Source organism: Moschus berezovskii, chromosome 8 (genome assembly GCF_049115385.1).
Source record: "Moschus berezovskii isolate FMDL1 chromosome 8, NW_MosBer_1.0, whole genome shotgun sequence".
In the NCBI taxonomy this organism is placed as follows: domain Eukaryota; kingdom Metazoa; phylum Chordata; class Mammalia; order Artiodactyla; family Moschidae; genus Moschus; species Moschus berezovskii.
Window position 1 is genome coordinate 16,440,985 of NC_142467.1, and position 23,813 is coordinate 16,464,797.

General features: G+C 38.1%; 1 protein-coding gene across 14 annotated transcripts in view; it reads left to right on the forward strand.

The window, feature by feature from the left end:
- The window catches only part of MCTP1 (multiple C2 and transmembrane domain containing 1), a 384,882-nt gene that overhangs the window by 181,827 nt on the left and 179,242 nt on the right, over positions 1–23,813 (forward strand). For all 14 annotated transcript variants that reach the window (XR_008686400.2, XM_055429387.2, XM_055429393.2 and 11 more), the window contains 2 exons: positions 3,625–3,811; positions 8,924–9,017. Coding sequence is in view for 13 of the 14 variants with exons in the window: in XM_055429387.2 (XP_055285362.1) it covers positions 3,625–3,811; positions 8,924–9,017 (281 nt within the window). In the remaining variant the exon portion in view is untranslated. The remainder of the gene's footprint in view (positions 1–3,624; positions 3,812–8,923; positions 9,018–23,813) is intronic.

The following is a 23,813-nucleotide window of genomic DNA, read 5'->3' on the forward strand; positions in this document are numbered from 1 at the left end:
AACTTTTGCTTATTCTGAGCCATCTGAATGACCATTTAGTATTTCTGTAACCAAGCTACAGCAAATCCTTCCTTTGTTGAGGGCATAATAGTACAGGCAAGCCAAACACAGGTGGAACTGTCTTTCAGACTGCTATAACCAAATGCCATAGACTGGATGTCTTATATTCAATGGAAATTTATTTCTCACAGTTCTAGGGGCTAATCTACATTCAAGATCAAGACAGCAGCAAATTTTCCATCTGGTTTCCTGGTTTATAAACTGCTGTTTTCCTCTGTGTCCTCACATGATGAAGGATGAGAGATCTCTCTGGTGCCTCTTTTATAAGGGCACTAATCCCATTCATGAGGGCTCCACCCTCATGAGCTAATCACTTCCCAAGCTCCTCACCCCTTAATATCATCACACTGGGCACTAGGGTTCAACATATGAATTTTGGACAGCACACAAACATTCAAGTCATAGTACTGGCCCATAAATGTTAATTAGTACTGAGTTCACTTTACAATATATTATGTTGCAGGAGTTCCATCTTGGTACACATTTATTCAATAACTACAAAGTGATAGCAAAAGGTTTTTTTCCACTGAATTCCAGCAATAATTTGATTTGATACCCATTTAATGCAGATATCAATGATGCTGTAATGCTGATATTATCTCAAGTTAGCAGGACAATTTTGCTTAGTTATTGGGTGACATTTTGTTTTAAATGGCATCTGAAGAATGCTCCTAAGCAGAGTTTTTAAATGAATAGGAAATCTGAGTAACCTAAACTAGCAAAATATGTCTTGAATTCACTTACTCTTTTATCAAAATATTTGTATATATAGGTATTTTCTATATTAAAATGATTAAATTCAAAATTCTGAAACATTAAATATAGGACAGGGCCTGGGACTATTTATACAAGTATACCCAATATTGAAAATCTAGTTGCAGCAGAAAGGTATAATCCTCCCTACAAATGTGTGATGATAATTTAAATTTTATTAGTTCCATAACTTTAAAAATTAAATTTGTAAGCTTTTCTTCATTTATTTTTTTATAAGAACAATTGCAGCCTTCTTCCCGTGTTCATACATATTTTTAAAGCATAAAAATAACATACCGCTGCACTTGAAAACAGATAATTTTTCCATTTTGAAACAAATCCAGGTATTAACCAGTAAGAACCATCTCACACAGCACAAACTTTCTCCAGGATGAAAAATTACAATAATGACAGATCAGTTAAGGAAAAGTCCTAGATCTTGGATTCCAGAGTCCCAGGTTCAGGTCTGGCTCTGCTAGTAACTGTGCATCTCCATTAATTGAGGTAATTTCTCTGGCCCTAGGTTTCCTCACTGGTAAATTAAGGCAACTTTGAGGATCACAAATCATTATACCTATTGGTATAAATGGTATATTGGTATAATTGGAACCAGGTACAGAATTAAGTGAAATAATCCAGCTGTAATGAAAATATTGGGAAAAGTAACTCAGAGGGCATTTGTATTTAAGCTTATTTAAATTAAAAACTCTTTTAGCACAATAAAAACAGCAAATCCATTAACCTGGTTTGATCTGAAAGTTGCCAATTTGCAATTCTTAGACCAGATCATCTTTAGAACACCTTTCCTAACTCTAAAGAATTAAATGCAATGACTCTAATGTAAATCAGGAGAAGGCCAACATCTAAATGACCAGCTTCCCAGATGCCTCAGTGATTAAAAAAAAAAAAAATCCACCTGCCAATTCAGGAGACACAAGTTCAGTTCCTGTGTCAGGAAGATCCCCTGGAGAAGGAAATGGCAACCCAATCCAACATTCTTGCCTGGCAGATCCTGTGGACAGAGGAGCCTGGTGGGCTAGTCCATGGAGTTGCAAAAGAGTCAGACATGACTTAGTGACTAAACAATAGCAATAACAAAAAATGGTAAATGGCATAGAAGGAAATCCTTCAGAAAGCTTCAAAGTTAAGAGAGATGCAGCATCATACAAAGGAATAGGGCATGATCAGGACTGGAAATAGATAAAAGTGAGTGAAAGACCCTTCTTTGTCCCAACTGTATCCAACCAAAAGTACTATCTGAACTGTAATCTCTGTTCAATTCTCCAGTGTCATACTCTCAATCTTGTCCAAAGATTCATTCACATTCAATAAATTGTAGGTTAGGCACTGTGCCAGATGCTGGAAAGATCTGTAGAAAATCAAATTTATGTTTTTCCTTTTTATTAGAAAATACATTTGGTTAGCTGTCTTTCACTGTTGCATTTTTAACCCTCAATTTGTTCCAAGTATTATTAGGAACTAATTCCAATTAAAATTTGAATATTAAATAAGGTATTTGATGTGGTTTTTTGTCACTTAGTATTTAAGGAGACAGCATGAGAGTATTTTGAAATGGATGTTGTGTTCGCAGAAACAATGAGGTTACTTGATATACATCCTAATTTTAGGAAGATGTTTTCCAGACTTGATACAGACCCTAATATCCTGCTCTCTTGATAGTATCTAGCACATACAGATTCTCTGTCACCGACCAGGACATTTCTTTTCTTCTTCATTTCTTGCATCTATATTCCTCTTCTTCCCAAAGGTTTCTAGTCTGGATGTCTTTCGTATCATTTCTGATAGGCAAAAATAAAATGTGTAAACGTGAAACTTTGATTCTATTTCTAAAATCACTCACACTAAAGAAGTGTTTGAACTCAACCATCAGGTTTGATGCCCTATTCATAAAAGTTTAAATTAAAAGCAAAATTGTAAGCAATAAATGGAGTGAAGAATAAGAAGGGGCAAAAATTTAATCTTCCCTGATAGCTGACCACTCTGTTTATGACATTACCATATTTATTCTTATCACTGGCTATTTCCTGTTTTAAATGTCTTTTACTCATGTCTGCCCCCTTTCTCTCGGTTTATTGGCCTATGGTCACCACAGCATCTTTCTCTTCCAAATCAACTGACATTTTTATGAAAAGAATTTGTTCAATTATGAGAGGGTGGCATACTGAGCATGGGCTACCACGTTATTACAAAGTCTCTCTTAGGACAACTCTTGTATGTAACACTTGAGCTATCTGTCTTCAGAGGATCTGTTAATTTAGATTCATATAGTGTTCTGTGAATTAACTGACAGAACACTGGTTTTAAAATTAACTGGTTTTAAAAATGTAAAATGTCTGACATCATCATAGTAATGATCTATTTATCCACTGCTTAATAGCACTTATGAACGACTGCAAAATGCCTATATTTTTTAGAGTGTAACCCAAGTTCAGATTCATGGTAGTTTAGACAGCTCTTGTTAGTCTTTCTACAAGCAGGGCCTCACTCATCTGGGCCATCTTGGGGTTGAAAGCCCTTGCTGATTTATAAATGTGGGGACAATGGGTAGTAATCAAATCAGATAAGCACACTTCTTGCCTCTTACAAGAAATAAGCAATTAGTTACTAAAATAATCAGAGTCTGAATTTTGTGAAGCCAGCAGACATGAAAGGCATATGCTTCCAGTGGTTCAAATGGTATTTCCATTGATTTATTTTTCACATAGCTCTGAGCAACCTGCACCTCCACTGTTTGATGTGGCCAAAAAAATTTTAAAAAGCTTCTTGCTAATTCAAAACATTTGTTTTTAGGTGCCAGATTGACCTGTCGGCTCTCAGTAGGGAGCAGACACATAAGTTGGAGTTGCAGCTGGAAGAAGGGGAGGGGCACCTGGTATTGCTGGTCACCCTGACAGCTTCGGCCACTGTCAGCATCTCTGACCTCTCCGTCAACTCCCTGGAGGACCAGAAGGAACGCGAGGAAATACTGAAGCGATATGTACGTATGTAACCCTCCTCCCTCAGGTCAAGGGTGACTAGATGAGGTTGTAAATAATTTACGTGGAGTGACAGGAATACATCTGCAAAAGCTGTCTGACAGACGCATCAGCAGAAGGCAGGGCCGGTGCAAATACGCAGATCTTTGCAGAAGTAACCCAAGGATACCCGGGATATCTAGATACCAGTATCTAGATACCTGGTGTTTTCTCGAGTCTCTTCCAGAGCCAGTTCTAGAGTCTCCGGTTCTCCTCAGTGTTCTCATCACACAGGGCAACCTTCCATGATGGAAAGTCAAGGTTGCACAAGAATACTGTAAAGTGAGTTCATTGATTATTTGTCATTGGAATTAGAATCTCATTGTCTTTATACATTTGAAATGGAGTTAATGGCACTAAACTTTTTAACTCGTAGCTTGATAACTAGGGGCTTCACTGGTGGCTCAAATGTTAAAGAATCTGCTTGCGATGCAGGAGACCCGAGTTCAATCCCTGGGTCCGGAAGATCCCATAGAGAAGGAAAGGGCAACCCACTTCAGTATTCTTGCCTGGAGAATCCCATGGACGGAGAAGCCTGGCAGGTTACAGTCTATGGGGTTGCAAAGAATCAGACATGACTGAGCACCTAACAGACTTTTGATAACTGGAGGATATTTACAGAAATCATTTTCTTTTTCAGCTGCTTAGAAAAGCCTCCATTAATCCCTTTAATTTTGAAATTATGGAATGTGAACTATAATCAAAAGGAAGCTTCTTTACCTTTGGATCAGATGTAGATCCTTTTACCCTTCTCAATTTTAACAGGCCCAAATGTGACAACCAAGTCTCTTCCCCAGTTTCCTCAGTATGCATTTCCCGCCCTGTAGTTTTCGTGAATCAACAGAGAGGGGAGCTCTTACTCCATCGTTCTCTCTCAGCGAAGCTTTGAAGAAGTCAATGTCTCAGTACCCATGAAGCTGGAAGAAGAAAAAAAAAAAAAACGCTTTTCCACTTAAAATTACAAAGCTTGTATTGTGCAACGCTGCCAGGTGTTTAGGAGGCTCCTCTAGACTCTCAGTCATGAAACCAAGCTCTGACCAACAAAGAACTGCTTAATTTTTTTTAGATTTTAAAATATTCCTGTTTGCTGACTGACATCCTTCCAATAACTGAATTTAATAAAGATGTACCTTATCAGGTTGTGCAGATAACATGAAGTGCTGGTACTAATGCTCTACAATATTCTTCAAACAGATTAGCAGGATGTGCACTTCAGCAAATTTATTCTGGCTATCTGCACTGAATCAGCTGTCTGCTAATGCTTGTACAACTCACCCACCAATGGTGTTATCATAAACAGTTTAATAGAGGTGACTCAGCAAGGCTAAATAGTATATATTTTTAAACACCTAAGCGCCTAAGGTATGGTATGACATCTTCGCATATATAATTGCAGTTGTGAAAATTATTTCACATTTTGGTACCCACCAAGACATATTCTCCTATTCCCCAAAGCGAGCCTCATGAATTAAAACAATTGTAAAGAAATTAATTCACATATTAATGTAAAAATGATTCTAGGTATTATAATATTGTATTTGATGGATTAATATTTGTTACAGTCCCATATGTTAGTATCATACAATGGGCTTGGTAATTAGAAATGATCCAATTACTATTGATTTTTTTCCCTTATTTTGCTACATGAAATTCCTCAAATCATCCATTTCCACTGAGAATTTGAATATTTGTTTCCATACCTTCTTTCAAATATTAGCTATTATTTCAATAAAATGTAAAATATTATGTGGATGTCCCAGCTAATTCTCAAATTATATTATGTTCATTATGCTAAAAAGTGAGCCAACTTAAAATATACTTTTTTTAGCCCTGAATTTCAAGATAAGCCTAAATCTCCCTTTAGAATCATACTTGCTAAGAAGCTAGTGCACATAATACAGCACATGTTATTATGATTACTCATAGCAATACAAGGACAAACGCCTATATTTTAGTGTTTCAGAGTGTTTCCTTTTTATTAGATAGGTAAAGTGAAGGAATACTGTATGGTGTCTGAAATATCACTTGTTTTGGAGAAACATATAAAAGAGTTTATTTGGAGAATTATCCGTATGTTTTCCAGTGAGAACTTTGCACATTTTTTTTTAAGGTTAGGTTAAACCTAAGAATTTGAGTTGGCACTGGTTGTGGTGAGGGAAGTAAGTGGATTGCCCCCACTCTTGCATGAAACAACCCTGAGAAGGCTCTCCCTTGCTGTCATTCAGCGGTTCATTGTGAAGCATTGAAGCCCCACAAATTAAAGACATTACTGTGTGAGCCATTATTTGATCACCATGTTCTGAAAAGATGGCTAATTCCATTTTTATTTTTTTTTCCCCTCCTTTTCGGAGGGAGGAAAGCAGGGAAGGTCAATAGGGGGCGGATAGTAATGGGTAGTAGACCAAGAGCGATTGTATGACCTTTTCAGAACGGGGATGCTGAACCCTTGCTCCCCCTTGTCACAGTTTAAAAACCAGAGGAGCTAGTTTAGAGAAGAAGTTGTTAGCATTCCATTTTTATTATGACATTTCACAGTCATCTGATTTAATGTCCCTTGACCGGATTGTCCACCGTGAGACGATGGGCTTGAAATGTTATTTAGAGCATTGATAAAAGGTGAGCGGTTCTAAGATGACAGCGAGTCATAAGGCTGGTGGTGTGACATTAATTTTCTCCATAACAGAGATGGAATAAGACGTCATGGTGACAAGCTGTCAATCAGCGCTGGCCCCTCAGAGCATCCCGATGCCATAGGATGGGGTGTTGCCTCTCCCGTAATAGAGCTGAACTGAGATGCTCTCCTGACAGCTGCTGCAGCCATAGAGAAAATATATTATACAGCCTTTCATTAAAAAAATAAAGAGGACTCCTCTCCAGAGCATTTCAATCTTTTCCCATCTATTGAGGGCTGAAAGGATTCACAGCAAATCATAGATTCCTCTGCTATGGAAATTTCTGGCTTCAGAATCTGTCCCGGTTTAGAGGCCTTCTAAAATAACCGTAAATAACAAGGCTGGAATACCTCTTGATGAAGTGTTCCTTAAAGTTATATTTTTTAACTGATACATTTACGTGTTTTGCTTCTTTTTTTTTTTCTCCCCCTTGGAGTTCTTATTATAATCCATGTGTTGCTGGCCTAAACAGTTGAAATTTGCCATAAATTACTGACTGTCAGCTGACAGGAGAAAATGAAACCTTCAAATAATTACCCCTCTGCATGGAAAACAGAAATTTGGAGCTGAAGTACCAGTAGCAGTGTGACTCTGCAGGGAGTTTACCAGTATAAAAATGGTTCTCGGACTGCAGGTACCTGCTTCAGTCACAGTGAAACTTGGTCTGAATTGTTCCTAAAAATTAAAGGACAGAAACCTTTTTGATCAAACTCCTCTCCAAGGTTAGATTAGGAGACTTACCTGGTCTTTAACAGTTGGTAAGCTCTGAGATAAGAAGCAGCTTCCCACACCTGATCATTACACCTTAGGAAGACAACGTGTCTACAGTCTCTGAATTATAACACTCGGTCTGACATTCCCACTCTTAAACCCTCAATTTACAGGAATTTAAATGGAGAGAGAAGTGCATTTTTATTAAACCCTGGCATCTGGGTAGCTTAAACAGAATTTGGGTGATAAACAGCTGTTTAAAAACAATAAAAGATTAGGAGTTAATCCTTGTGCTAAACACTCTTTTTTTTACAAAGTTAGGCTATGAGATTACACATCTATCTGTGTTTCCTCCTCTCAGTGGACCAAGGTCAGAGCTTCAGTCTAAACAATGACTAGTCATACAGGGCTGGTAAAGTTAATATCGTGGTAAGCTTGTGCGCCTCAGTATTCTCACGTTCTCGACACAAAGATGGGAATGATCTTTAGTAACGTTTTAATAGATAACTTTATTATGTGAAACTGTGTTACACTTTCCAGTTTTAAAGCATATTAAAGATTATGATAAAGCAGTGCCTTTGATTTACGGAATAAAAATACTGATTTTGCCATGAGAAAATAGCACTGAACTGCAAATAAACAAAGGTGTGTGTGTCCTGTTGTTCAGTCATGTCCAACTGTTCACGACCCTATGGACTGTAGCCCGCCAGGCTTCTTTATCCATGGAATTTTCCAGGCATGAATACTGTAGTGGGTTGCCATTTCCTTCTCCAGAACAAATGTGTATCGTGTTCTATTGGTTGATTTTACTCTCTGTTTATGTTCATGAGAGTTCTGAATTATTTTCTTGGTATCCCTTCTTTTAATTCCTTTAGGTATTACACTTATTCACACTCTACCATTATTAATTCATGAAATCAAATTGGTTTTAGCATTTGAGTCTGATTCTTCTATCAAAATTTCTGTAGTTTTATACCTACTATAATGACAGATAAATTTATAAATTTAAGAAAAGATTATCCATCGCTTTTGAATTTATTTTTAGTAATCACCTTGATTTTATTTTAAAAGATTATATATGTCTTTTACCTGAAAGGTGTGTGATATTTTCTAATATTTAAATCTTTTGAATTAAATATTAGAAAATAATTTTTAACCCTCATCTAACACCTACAGTTTCCAAAACTCACCAAGGAGAAAATATAGTAGAAAAATAATTAATTTAATGTTGTCTTTCTTACTCCCAAAGTCTGAAGTGTGTTTGTTACTTAACCAACAATCTAAGATTCCTATTAAGAATTACTAGTCTCCAGATCATCATGCCTATAGATGAAAGATTTCTTGGAGTGCTTTGGTAAAGGAGATGGATGGAAGAAAGCAAACATGTCATATTTTATAATTGATTGTTCACTATCTACTGCTAGTTACTTATGGAGAAGCAATGTTGTGGTATTTTCTTTACTCTTTAAAAAAATCTACTTACATAGCAATAATTATATACACAAATGTATGTGTGTATGTGTGCACATTCATGATGGCAGAAAAGAGCATCCTTATTGAAGAAACACAAATATCCCTTGGATCATTTCATCAGCGTCCTGAGATCAACCACAGCACTTGATGTTTTCTCAGAGCACTCCTAGAGATGTTTTAGGACCTTTCTTTTCTAATACTGATTTTGGGGTGTTTCAGAGCCCGTTGCGGATATTTCACAACCTGAAAGATGTGGGCTTCCTCCAAGTGAAAGTGATCAGAGCAGAAGGGTTAATGGCTGCTGACGTCACAGGTAAGAAACGATGCAGTTTTCCTTTTGCCTATGGATCAAGCAGCATGCCAGGTCTGTAGTTTGATGACTGAACTGTTCATCTCATCTGACTAAATAATCAGAGTAAACAATGTAAAGTGTATTGATCTCACAAAGATTTATTATCTGCCTGATTTTTATACTGTCTCCACTGTTTAAAAGAAGGCTAACATAATAAAAAACGAACAGTAAAAAGAAAAACAGCTTTTGAATTGTTGCCTTCTCCAAGGTTCAGTCAACACAGTGGTTATATTTCTGCAGGTTTTGTCATTTTGGCGTCTCTGGGTATTAATGATGTATCTTCTTCCCTTAAAACAGTATCAGCTTCCCTCAGGTAATACTGTACCATCAACACTGATAATTCAAACATGCGTGAAATCTCTTACATAGTTTGCTGAAAAATTTAGATACATAACACTCAATTACTTGGAATGAACTTTTGGTATTTGTGTTGCCGATCCCCTTCTTTAGTTGTCCAAATTCCCTAGTACATCTCAGAGATAATTCTGGATCTAAACTAAACATCTACATTGTTCTAAACTTTTTTTCAAGAAACAGCCCCAGAAAACCAAGAAACAGGCCTGGAAAAATGCCAAAATCAGTATGATGTCTTAAAGCTTCCTGCTTTGGATACTGCTGTTTCTATAACATGTTAATTATTTTATTACTTTCCAGAATTATTGTTTTGAATTTACAGCTATGTGACCATTTACTTACTGTTTAATTTCATAGGATGTGGGGGGTATTTATATGATTCCTTAAATTGTCCATCTCAAGATGGACAATAAATAGGATTAACTTGACCAATTTTTGTGCAAATTTCCCTGTTCCTGAAAGAAAGTATCCACTTATAATTTGTAGAAATATGCTTACCACTGTGAGTGGCCAGCAAGCTGACCCTCAAAGGGTAGCTAACTTATTTGAAAGGGAGAAATATACTTTTCCTACCAAATGAGGGCTTACAAGCTCATTATATGGTCACTACTGCCCTTAATTAATGGAACAGAATCAAAACCTAATTAAAAGATCACATGCTTTAAAACTAAAATGGCAGATGTCTATTCCAAAATGACAATATTTAAAATTTTTAATATTTACGTAGTATTGAGTGACTATTTATTGTATGATAAAGGTAAAAATGCTGGTACTTTACAGTTTCTTTATGGAGGATATTATCAACTCATTTTTAACCAAGCAGATAATAACAACTGTCAGATAGTTTCAAGATAGGCATACCTGAAAATAATGGGGGAGAAGACTGTAATATTTTTGCACCTATACCGACTTGCCTTCTTGTACTAAACAATTAGTGAATGCCAGGTTTATTCATGTTCTATTTTATTTCATGTGTGATTGTAACCAAATTAATCTGGACAAAATGATTTTATTTATTACGAGTTTTCATTATTAGAACCAACAGTCAACATGAATGGTTGACTAACTGGTCTGTCCTTTTTTGTTCACTTTGAACATGAACTTAAAGACCAGAAGAGGAATTCAGTGCTGCTTTTACACTACAGAGGTTCTGGCCAGCCTTTGATTCCCAGCAGCAGGTAGATTCAGAAATTCATGGCAATAACATTCACCATCACAGGAGGCATCTTCACTTTTCTTGAGTATTTTCTGCAGTGGAGGGGAGCACCCAGTGTTTGGCTAAAAGCATCTGAAGATAGAGAAAAAGACTAAAATTAAAAGTGTATCAGAGGGTATCATGTGTGTGTGCATACATGCTAAGTCGCTTCAATTTTGTCCAACTCTTTGCAGCCCCAGGGACTGTAGCCCACCAGGCTCCTCTGTCCATGGGATTCTCCAGGCAAGAATACTGGAGTGGGTTGCCATTTCCTTCTCCAGAGGATCTTCCTGACCCAGGAATCAGACTCACGTCTGTTTATGTCTCCTGCACTGGCAGGCGTGCTCCTACCACTAGCGTCAAAGTGTTAAGAACTATCCCTGGATATTTATAGTGGGTGCAATAATTTCTTATACAAAAATTCAAATCCCATTTACTTCAGAAGTTTAGATACCTGCCCATTACACAAGTTAAATGTAATTATCTGTTTGTGTCTCTTGGAGAGAAGCTGTCATTGCTTTTGAAACTTCATGAATATGCCAATTACTTTAACCCAGTTGGCCTGTATGCCACTGTGCAAGTTAAAGTACATGTTCTCTTGAAGCTGGAGAAAATAGGTATATTTCTTTCATAATGGTTCTATGTAAATTAGTGTGAATAGCAATTGCCTTTTCCCTAGGGATTCAGTGAGACATAATTTTGATCTGATAAAATGGACTTTAATTTGGAGAATACTAAATAACAGATTCTCCATTTTTTCCTTCCAGTTTTAAGGATATAAATCTAATGACTCCTCATTCCACACTGACCTTATAATCTAATGTGCTCTGAATTGAACAAGAGAGATGTTGAACTATTCAGGGGCAAGAGGATAATTCAGTCTTTGCCCTCACTCACTCTTGGGCCTTTTGTGGTCTTTGTGACATTTGTGATGGTGGCCAAAACCGTGGACCATATATTCAAGTCAGATGTCTGAATATTCTGCCAATTTTTTTTTTAAGTCTTTACTTCTGCAAAGGATAAATGCATACGTACCTATAAATACATACATATAAATATGTACTGATCCTTCCTGGTCTTTAGCATGAAATTTGGGGCACAAATAAGCTCTTTGTATACTTTATCTCCTGCTTTTTCGAAGTAGAACTTTAGAAATATGTTTTGCATCTCAGTGGATAATCATAGTCAGACTCTACAAGATACTTAGCAACAGTTTGAGGAAAGAGTAGACAATCAGTGGTGCTGTCTACAAATGCTCAAATTAGCATCCATTTAGGACGGTTGTGGATGGCGAGGGGAGATTTTAAATCACTGATAGCTCTCTGTGTGAAGCAAAGAATATTTTTGAGCTGATATAAATGGGGCTGTTGCCATAAGATACTTGGTTGGTTTCCAAACACTTTTCCAGACAAGTCCAACAACACAACATTATATTTGACCAACTTCACTCAATTCTTAAAATATGTTTAATGACCAGAATATCAAGTTAAGTGTCCATAGTTTAAGCAAAATTTTTAAATTACAATATTTCATCATTTAGCATGAGTGCTAAGAAAGAGATTTTGTAATCTTTTAAGTAGCCATCAATCTTACCACAGTGACAGTTTTTTCCTTTCAAAATGTAAAATTTTTCTTTTGTTGCAACACATTCATTGAGAAACATTGTGATACTGTATTAACTCTGTGTGAATAAAGAGCAATTGAGACTCTCTTTGAATGAGTGAGTATAAACCACAAATTACTTTTTAATGAAACCCTCAATTCTTCTCCTTTCCACAAAAAGCCTATAGCCTTGTTCAGCTGAAGGCTACTACAGTAGGTCACTTCAGTTAAGCCCCTAATAAACTGTTGATAGTTGAGGGTAGTTTTTTCTTCGGTCTCAATGGCCCAGTGTTGGACAGTGCACTTCAAATCATTAAGGTTAATACAGATTTAAAAAAGAGATTAACTCTGGTGGTTAAGGCCTCCATTTACAACTCCCACACACACACACACACATTGAAGGAGGCACAAGAGTGGATTGAAATTTCAGTCAAATTGTGGGCAGCCTTTCACAGCCTGAGAAAGTGGCGCTCTGGTTTTCAAAGTTGATCAGTGAAATTCTTCAGGAGGGAAAAAGTTCGACTCACTGAAAAATACTGCATGGCACAACTTACTTACCTTTCAAGTAACCAGTGAAAAGGTTCATGTCTCTCTGGACCATCAGAGCAAAATCTTCCGACTGTCTGGCCCTGTGTTCACTGGAGAAGATTTTACTGCTAAATCAAGTGTTCCTTGAAACTGGACAGATTGTGTGGAGAGAAAGACCAATGAGTGGGGAAATTTTTTTTTGGTGGTGGTGGTGGGAAACAGTTCACTGTATGTTGGAATTTGTCTTTCCTAGCTTCTAATTATTCTTCTTTGGACTGGGACTAATTTTTGCTTTCAGCTGAACATTTAAAGTCTTCTATATTGAGTGAGGATTTCTTTGCAGAGTATTTAGACCTGGCCTCTTGGTTCTTTCAAGTTCTTAAAGAAGAAAAAGAAAAGGGTTCTTCTCCTCAACCCCTCCCCTTCATTTTCCCTTGGGTTGTTTTTCTGAGCTCCTGAGGAAGAGGTCACAGCCTCCCCAGGGATACCCGGCACTCAGTTTCAGAAACACTGATATGGGAGAACTGTGAAACCCTTTCAAAAGATGCTCTGCCTTTTCACTGTATTAAAAGGTACACTCATATAAAACTTCTTCACTCCAGGTGAATTGATCTCTCAAATTAATGCACATCTCTTTCAGGAAACAATAGAGGGAGAGCAAGGGAAAAAAGGAATAGAGGGGGAGAATTTTACAATTAACAGAGCTGTCATTGAAACAGTCCCACTAAATGAGCATATCTTTTTCCAGAACAAGGCTGCACATCAAGACTTGCGACTCACCAGCCCCCGGAGTCTGGAAACCTACTAGTTATTAAGAGAAATGTTTACTACCCCTTTATTTGCATAGACTTTTCCCATGTTTTTCTTTAGGAAAACTGTCTTCATTGTTGGAAAATATTTAAGTAACAAAACAGCAGAAAAAGACATGCTACAGTTTTTTTATCAGCTTCCGTGAGAGTCTTATTATCTTAAGAAATAACAGTTAGCAGCTCAGATTCATTAGCAGAGCTAAATTTAAGCCCCGTTTGACAGGCTGCCTAGAAAACATTTTGTTTTTCTGTCTGTGGGCTTTAATTAAGATGTGTTCAATTTCAGTCCTCTTCAGTCTAGCCCCCCCACCCCCCCGCAACCTCCTCACCACCACCCCCAACTTGCTGTGCCACAGACCGGCGATCAGACATTTTTAGATGGTCCGGCCCATGACTTTGACCTTCTGCGCAGTCCGGCGTTCCCTGGGGAACCGTTCAACTCATGAGGTCTGATTTCACACTTCCAGGATGCCTCAGCTCTCTTAACAATGACAGGGAGACAAAGCCCTTTAGAGCAGGCCGCATGGGGACTTGTTTAAATTGGAAACCAGAGAGGAGTCAAGGAACAAGGTTATGGGCTACAGAATAGTGCTTTTAATAAAGAGCTCACAGCTCCAGCTCAGCTCAAAGAAGTCTACCTCTGTACAATTAATTGAGCCATTTATCTGGAGCTTCTTAGGCCTCTACTTTCTCACAGATTGCGTGGTAAATATCAGCTAAGAAGCAAATGAGATATGCATGAAATGAATTTTAACACTTTGATTACTGTGCCTCCAGTCTTCATTAAAAGCAAATTTATTTGTATTTCTGACCTCATTATCAGTAGGCTGCCTGCATTTTTATTGGTTCCTGTGATTTCCAGCTTGAGTGTGTCATGAAGGTATATTTTATACAGAGATTTGGATTTATTATTCTTGGTATTTTCCCTGAACATTATGGGTCTATTCAGAGAAAGAAAATGAAAAGCTAGCTGTACAGAAAAAGGCAAGTCTGGTCTTTGAAAGTTTTATACACTAAATGCCAAGCACATATGCATCCAAGATATTGTCCTTTTAAAAAATTAACTTTTGTGGGTTACCAAGCAAATTGCATAACATGGAAGCCATTGTTGCTTGAGTGGCCCTCCAAATATGATAGCTCTACTGGAATAGGAGTAGCTATGCTGTTTCTTTTATAGAACTGTAGCAGTTTGAATTTTTAATAGCATAGGCCTTTCATAGACATCATCGCATTTAATAACATTGATGATATCTGATAAATGCAGTCTTAGAGTTTTGGATCACTATTTAAAATCTATCATAGAAGAAGAGGAAATAGATGTCCTTCTGCATAGTTTCATTGAAAGTATTATATACAAAATGCAACAGAGTTTCTTTATATTTGTGAATTATCAACGGTAAAATGATTTACCCATGGAGGGGGTGGGAGTTATTTGTGGATATCATTCTTAATTTTTAAACTCTCACTATCTTAAAGTCTTAAAACTATATTTCTTGAAACATAAAATCAAAATTTTATACAAAATGTATTATAAAGTTCCCAAGAATGCTATATTTCTTTTCTATAACTTAATGTTTCTATTTGCCTTTTAATAGTGAAGATTGTAGAAGACTTTTAAGCAGATAGTATACTTTATGACACCATATTGCACAGAGAAATAAATGTTGCTTCCTTTAGTAATTTTATTTTTTAAAGAGCTAAGTCTTATTCTAATTATATAAATGCAAAAGTGTTTTTCTAAAACCAAACAGTTGATACTATTTGTGAGAAGAGTAATTAAAATAATAATTTAGCATAAGGGCAGGTGAGACCTGAGTCTGAACTAGTCTTTTACAGAAAATTGCAGAAATCATGTGTGATTCATATGCAGGTCACATGGCTAGAAGATACTGCTCTGGAAGAATAGGTGGGATGACAAAAGAGATTAATAATTGGGTTTGGTATGCTCTAGAGGTGAAGGACTATGGGCTGAAAAAGTGGTGGTCCCACTATCAATGGGAAATGAGGGGAAGAGAAATACTATAAAATAATTAACTGAGTTCTGTGAAAGTAAGATTACAAAATGATCCTTTGAATAAAGAAATAGAGAATTGCTGATTTGACCTGGAAGGCTAGCTCCAGGGTTTTACCCAGTGCTTGAAGAAATGCTTTCGATGTTAGAATCATTGTTTAAAATTAAACTATTCTATATATTTTGTTACATTATGATGTAGGAGTGTAAGAAATGAATTTTCTAGAACAGTGGATTAGGGAAATACTGCAGAGAGGATCTGGATTTAACTAGGCTTTTGAAATAAAACCTTATTGCAGGGATATTTGGATGACATGATAGTGTAGTTAGACTCATAAATAACTAAATGGTCCACCCCAAAGGGTGATTATATTAAAGGATTGATGGCAGTGCCATCAATGGGAATTCCACGCAGAGGAATGCAGCACTCTATCTCTGGCCTAACTTGCTCAACATATTGACTGATGACTTTGAAGAGGTAATTGACTGCTTCTTTCTCAAACTTGCTGCTGCTGCTGCTAAGTCACTTCAGTCATGTCCGACTCTGTGTGACCCCATAGATGGAAGCCCACCATGCTCCCCCGTACCTGGGATTCTCCAAGCAAGAACACTGGAGTGGGTTGCCATTTCCTTCTCCAATGTGTGAACTTGCTAGAGGCATAATTAATTAATTATATATCAGACCAATATGTATGCTATTTGCCTACACTGATGCTAAAACTGAAACTCCAATACTTTGGCCATCTCATGTGACGAGCTGACTCACTGGAAAAGACTCTGATGCTGGGAGGGATTGGGGGCAGGAGGAGACGGGGACGACAGAGAATGAGATGGCTGGATGGCATCACCAACTTGATGGACATGAGTTTGAGTGAACTCCGGGAGTTGGTGATGGACAGGGAGGCCTGGTGTGCTGTGATTCATGCGGTCGCAAAGAGTCAGACACGACTGAGCGATTGAACTGAACAATACTGACTGATACTATATATAATATATAATTTATACATATATAATCAACAAACTTAAATAATAGACTTAGTTCTGCAAAATGAACATTAAAAATTGTAAATCAAAAGGCTTGCCTGTGTAAAAAACGGTGATGTCTTAACAGTAGAAAATGAAGTCTTTGAGTATGAATCAAGTTTAATCTCCATGAGAGTAAATTATATGTACATCAGTTTTGTTACACTGAATCAGAGGAGAATGTTGAAATGATACTCCCTTCTGGGTTCATCAGACATCCAGGGGTGGGAATTCAGTTTTGGAAGCTACTCTTTAGAGAAGGACATTGACAAGCTAACCAGAATACATCCTTGGTTGGTATATCTGGTGTTTTAAAATCAAGGCCATTGAAACTAGCTCAATGAAAATGATAATGATGGTAATCATAGCAACTAACATTGATTGAGCCCTTATCACGTGTCAGACACTACCCGAAGCCTGATACAAGGATTATCACAATTAATCTCACAAAAACCTAATTAGGTATTGTTGTTATCTTCACTTTACAAAATAGAAAACGGAGGTGTGGAAGGTTAAATAAGTTTTCCAGATCAATACACACACACGCACGCACTCACGGACACATGCACACACACACGCACGCACACGCACGCACGCACACACACTCACGCACACACACGCACACGCACGCACATACACACACTCCAGCTCCTAAATGGCAGGGCAAGGATGCCAGTGCAGATCTAGTCGCTGAAGCCACCAGCTTGTACTAGAGAAAGGAAGGTGTTGAATTGATTTTTGGTCAGTTATCCAAAAGCCTGTCACAGGGAGGGTGTTGTTAGGGGTTGGTAAGAATAGTAAAGATCAAGGTTCAATCCAGAGAGCAAGCTTCCTTCTAGCACGTTTCATCAGAAGGGGATGTATTATAGAGTGTTAGTGGATCACAGAATCTTTGGAGGCAGCAAGGACCTACAAAAACAAGCTCTAAGCCCAGCTTCTAGGGGTTACTACAAGAACTGCATGAAAGAGCCGAGATGTTGCAGCTCCTGCCACATGAGCGCGTGGGGAAGGCACTGCGACGGCAGCTTAGGCCACTCCCCTCGCTCTGTGAGCAGTTCGCCCTCTCGGAGAACTGCGTTCTAGTGTCAGATCTCAGGCAGATAGCTCTGATCAATGCGACCCGAATCACAGCTGCAACCCCAGTTTGCAAAGAAGTCAGGAAATGCCACTTTGGCTGTTGTGGCTCCTCTGGTTTCAGGAATAGACACACTAGGAATAGAATAGAAGCTCAGCAAGCCATCCTCACTTTCCAGTGCAAGAGGGCAGGTGACAAACACGAATCACATCATCCCAGTGACTGATACTATCCCTCTATTCACCCCTTATTTCATTTAAACTTAGACAAAAGCTCCAGAGAGACAGAACACAAAGAAGCATTCCCCCTAATTTATAATTGCCAAAAAATGGATCAGAATCTTCCTGTGGAGGTAGTGATTCCCTGTCACTGGAGCCATTGATGCCAGGTCAGTATGACCTTTGCAGGGGGGCTTCAAGTCCTAGGTGAGCTTTTGAACTTGGACTCTAAGGTTTCTCTCCTGGGCCTTCAGAATCTGAGATCCTGCAGTAGGTGCCAAGACGAGGAGCAGACCCCTGAATGAGTAGATATTATGTAGATGAAAAATAAAAAGAAAGATATAATTCTAAAGACAAAGGCCTGACAGGTGGCAATTTGCAGTGTTATCGCCTAAAAATATAAAAAGACTTAATCACCTAATATGATTTTTAATTTTTTAAATCTAAAAAACTTTATTCCATTGCAAAAGACCTCTTCAGCTAGTTAATTCACTTATGTGAATTATTCAGATAATCATCTGAAACCCCATACTTTTCTGTGCAGAATTTAATTGAATATATATTTACTGAAGGCCCTAAAGTGTCTAAAAGGACTTGTAAAAATAGAGGAGTTCAAGATATATTTTTACATTTATTTTAGGCCAAACAACTTTTGTGTTTCTAATCTAATAGTAAGTCAGATACATGCAGTTTCTTGTTAAATATTAGTTGAAAATAAAGTCTTTATATGTTTTTGCCATAATTTATTTAAACTCTTGAAGATTTAGACAAAACTCCTCTAGTGCCTCTCCTCATTTTATAAAGCCCAGAGTCTCCTTTGTCTTTATTTTCCAGTTTCTTATCTGTCTTGTTTCCCATTTCTTCTATCATAAATTTTGGGCTTCCCAGCATATACCAAGGTGGTTCACTTCTAGCACTCAAGAATGCTCCTGTTATACAGGATACTATGAATATTCTTTTGTATCTAATTCTAGATCCCTGGGCTTCCCTGAGGGCTCGAGTGGTAAAGAATCCGCCTGCAATGTGGGAGACCTGGGTCCAATCCCTGCGTTGGGAAGATCCCCTGGAGAAGGGAACAGCTACCCACTCTAGTTTTTGGCCTGGAGAATTCCATGGACTCTGTAGTCCATGGGGTCGCAAAGAGTTGGGCACAACTGAATGACTTTCATTTGAGCTTCCCTGGTGGCTCAGATAGTAAAGAATCTGCCTGCAATGCGGAGACTTGGGTTTGATCTCTGCATTGGGAAGGACCCCTGGAGGAGGAAATGGCAACCCATTCTAGTATTCGTGCCTGGAGAATCCCATGGGCAGAGGAGCCTGGCGGGCTACAGTCTGTGGAGTTGAAAAGAGTCAGACACGACTGAAGTGACTGGCGCAGCACTAGATCCCAAGGGAAATAAACTCATGTACACATTAAACTGTATTTCTGCTGCTCTTCATCACGGCTCTCACAGTGCAGCTCAGGAACCTCTAGGAATTCCCAAGACCCACTGAGGGATTTGTGAACTCAAAATTATTTTATAAATAATACTGAGATGTTATTTGCTTTTTTCACTGTCATTCTCTCGTGAGTGTATAATGGAATTTTTCAAAGGCTACATAATATTTGATCACTCTAATGTTAACATTAGTCCCTGGACTGCAAGGAGATCCAACCAGTCCATCCTAAAGGAGATCAGTCCTGGGTGTTCACTGGAAGGACTGATGTTGAAGCTGAAGCTCCAACCTGATGCGAAGAGATGACTCATTTGAAGCTGAAGCTCCAACCTGATGCGAAGAGATGACTCATTTGAAAAGACCCTGATGCTGGGAAAGATTGAAGGCAGGAGGAGAAGGGGACGACAGAGGATGAGATGGTTGGATGGCATCACCGACTTGCTGGACATGGGTTTGGGGGAACTCCGGGAGTTGGTGATGGACAGGGAGGTCTGGCGTGCTGCGGTTCATGGGGTCGCAAAGAGTCAGACACGACTGAGCGACTGAACTGAATGTTAACATGTCATGAATTTATTATTGTTATTTCCAAATGAATATCTCTTATTGTTTAATTCAAGTATAGTTTATATAATATTATATAATTTATAGGTGTACAATATCAGCTCAGTCACTCAGTCTTGTCCGACTCTTTGCAACCCCATGGACGCAGCACACCAGGCCTCCCTGTCCATCTCCAACTCCCAGAGTTTACTCAAACTCATGTCCATCACATCGGTGATGCCATCCAACCATCTCATCCTCTGTTGTCCCCTTTTCCTCCTGCCTTCGATCTTTCCCGGCATCAGGGTCTTTTCCAATGAGTCAGCTGGCCAAAGGACTGGAGCTTCAGCTTCAGCATCGGTCCTTCCAATGGATATTCAGGACTGATTTCCTTTAGGAGAGACTGGTTGGATCTCCTTGCAGTCCAAGTGTGTACAATATTAGTGATTCACAATTTTTAAAGGTTATGCTCCATTTATAATTATTCTAAACTATTGGCTGTATCCCCTGTGTTATACATCATTGTAGCTTATTTTACACATAATAGCTTATACCTCTGTCTCTACACTGTCCCTGCCCCTTTCCCTCTCATTGCTGGTAAACACTCATCTATTCTTTGTATCTGTGAATCTGTTTCTTTTTCATTATAGTCACTAACTTGCTGTATTTTTTATATTTCATGTGTGGTATCATACAGTATTTGTTTTTCTCTGACTTATTTCACTTAGCATAATACCTTCCAAATTTATTCATATTGCTGCAAATAGCAAAATTTCCCTCTTTTTATGGCCAAATTTAGTGTACCACATTCCACTGTGTAACATGTCTTCTTTATCCATTCATCTGTTGATGGACATGTGGTTTGCTTCTCTATCTTGGCAGTTTTCCATAATGCTACCATGAACATGGGGATACATGTATCTTTTCAAATTAGTGGTTTGATTTTTTTCAGATATATTACCTGGAGTGGAATAGCTGGGTCATAGGGAAAAGTTATATTTTTAGTTTTTTTGAGAAACCTCCATTTCATTTTCCAGAATGGCTATACCAGTTTGTTTGTTTATTTACTTGGCTGCACCAGGTCTGAGTTGTGGCAAGCTGATCCAGCTCCCTGAGTAGGGATTGAACCCAGGTCTCCTGTATTGAGATTTAGAGAGATTTAGCCACTGGGCCACCAGTAGAGTCCTGACTATACCAGTTTAAATTCCAAACAACAGTATATGAGAGTTCTTTTTCCTCTACATCCTGATTACGTTCCTCTACATTTGATTACAGAAATGACGACAGGTGTGGGTTGTTATCTAATTATGGTTTTGATTTGTATTTCCCTGATGATTGGCAGTGTTGGCCATCTTTTCATGTGCCTGTTGGCCATCTGCCTTTCCTCTTTGGAAAAATGTCTATTCAGGTATTCTGCTCATTTTTTAATCAGGTTTTTTTTTATATCGAGTTGCATGAGATGATAATATATCTTAGCTATTAGCTTCTTAATGGTCATATCATTTGCAAATATTTTCTTCCATTCAGCAGGTTGGCTTTTCATTTTGTCAATGGTTTCCTTTGCAATGCCAAAGAAATGAAGTTTATTTAGGTCCAATTTGTTTATGTTTGCTTTTACTTCCTGGCTTTAGAAGACAGATCCAAAAACAATATTGCTATGATTTATGTCAAACACTGTTCTGCCTATGTTTTCATCTAGGAGTTTTCAGTCTTACATTTAGGTCTGTAACCCATTTCACGTTTATTTTTGTATATGATGTGAGGAAATGTTCTAATCTCATTGTACACATAGCTGTCCAGTTTTCCCAGCACTTTTCAAGACTGTCTTTTCTCCATTGTATATTTTTAACTCCTTTGTCATAGATTAAGTGACCATAAGTAACTGAGCCTGTTCCTGGGCTCTGTATTCTGTTCCGTTGATCTATGTGTCTGTTTTTGTGCCACTACTATACTATTTTGATTATTGTAGCTTTGTAATATAGTCTGAGCGACTTCACTCACTCACTCAATATAGTCTGAAGTGAGGGAGCATGATTCCTTTCAGGTATGTTCTTCTTTCCCAAGAATGTTTTGGCTATTCAGGATGTTGTGTGTTTCCATTCTTACTTTAAAATTATTTGTTTTAGTTCTGTGAAAAATGTCTTTAGTATTTTGGCAGAGATTATATTGAATATGTAGCTTGCCTTGGGTAGTATGGTCATTTTAATTTTTTCAGCCCAAGAACACAGTGTGTCTTAACATGTTCTCAATTTTAATTTCTAAAATGGTAAATTTTGATAGATATAACCCACTCACAAAAAAAAGCTCTTTGAGACCCTCAATAACCTTTGAGAGTTCCTAAAACCAAAATGTCTAAAAACTGTTGCTGTGGGGAAATGATTCTCAGTTGGGAGATGGCAATATTGCCCCCTCAGTATTTTAGACATCTGTAGGGGAATTAAGTTGCCACAATGATTAGGGAGCATCATTTGTATTGGGTGTTGGGGATACTAATTGTCTTTTTAAAAATTAGACAGTGATAAATAGTGACACTATTAGACAACTAGACATAAATAGCAAAAATTGTCCCATGTCTTACATAGACACTAATATAGCTTTAAACTCTGTTTCCTGATTATCTGACTCTAGATTGCACCCTTCAGTTCAGTTCAGTTCAGTTGCTCAGTCGTGTCCGACTCTCCACGACCCCATGAATCACAGCACTCCAGGCCTCCCTGTCCATCACCAACTCCCGGAGTACACCCAAACTCATGTCCACAGAGTCGGTGATGCCATCCAGCCATCTCATTCTTGGTTGTCCCCTTCTCCTCCCACCCCCAACCTTTTCCAGCATCAGAGTCTTTTCCCTTAAATACGTATTATTTACTCAAGTCTTGTTGATGGCTGCTACATAACACCAAAGACCTTAGAATTACCTCCAAGGTACTTCATGATCTGGTTCCCTGTTACATCTCTGACATGTTTATTCTTCCTGTTGCGCACTGTGCCCCACTATCAGAGTCCCAGAGGACACCAGACATTTTCTGTGGCTCCTCCCACTTCCGGGAGCACTTTTCTCCTGATGTCCACTTCGCTACTTCTTCACTTCCTTCAGTCCTTTGCTTAGGCTTCCCTTATCAATGAGGTCTACTCCAGACACCATAATTAAACATATGAACTGTGACCTTCCCCCACACTCTTCAAACCCCTTATCTTGCTCTATCTTTCCTGTTTTCTGTTAACATACATCACTCTTACATACAATATAATCTACTTATTAATTATGTTCAATATTCATTCTCTTTCTCCTCCCTCCCTACTGCAAGCAAGCTCCAGGAGAGCAGAGACCTTATTTTGTTTTTCATCTGTCTGTGAATCGGTCAATCATGTCCAACTCTTTGTGACCCCCATGGACTCTAGCCCGCCAGGCTTCTCTGTCCATGTGATTCTCCAGGCATGAATACTGGAGTGGGTAGCCAGTTCCTTCATGACTTGGCAAAGAGCAGATACTCAATAAATATTTGTTGAATAAATCTTTTAACAATAAAAATTTTAAATAAATAAATGTATGACTTAATTGTATACAACTTTCTATTTAGTCCTTTGAACAATAGCATTAAAGCATCATATTGAATGTTGAAATAACTTAGGTTGGTCTTAGTATATTGCAGAATAGTGAGAGGAGGGCATTACAAAATCTTCACTTTAAGGAAAGACCTACTGGACCAAAAGCCACAAAATTAGAGGGCCTATTTTTTCTGCCACTATGATGCCTGCTTCATGCCTTAACTCGGAAAAGAGAAGCCCTATTATTATTACTCAGTCCAGAGCCAGCCCCAGTGGGAACCAAGTGAAGGGTGTCAGCTAATGTAATTATACCAACCGGATGTTTCAAGTATATTGAGGGAAGTCAATGAAAAAGGCTAAGGCCAAAGCCTCACGTCCAGTGATAAGGAGAGGATTGGAAGACGTCTCCAATGTAGGCT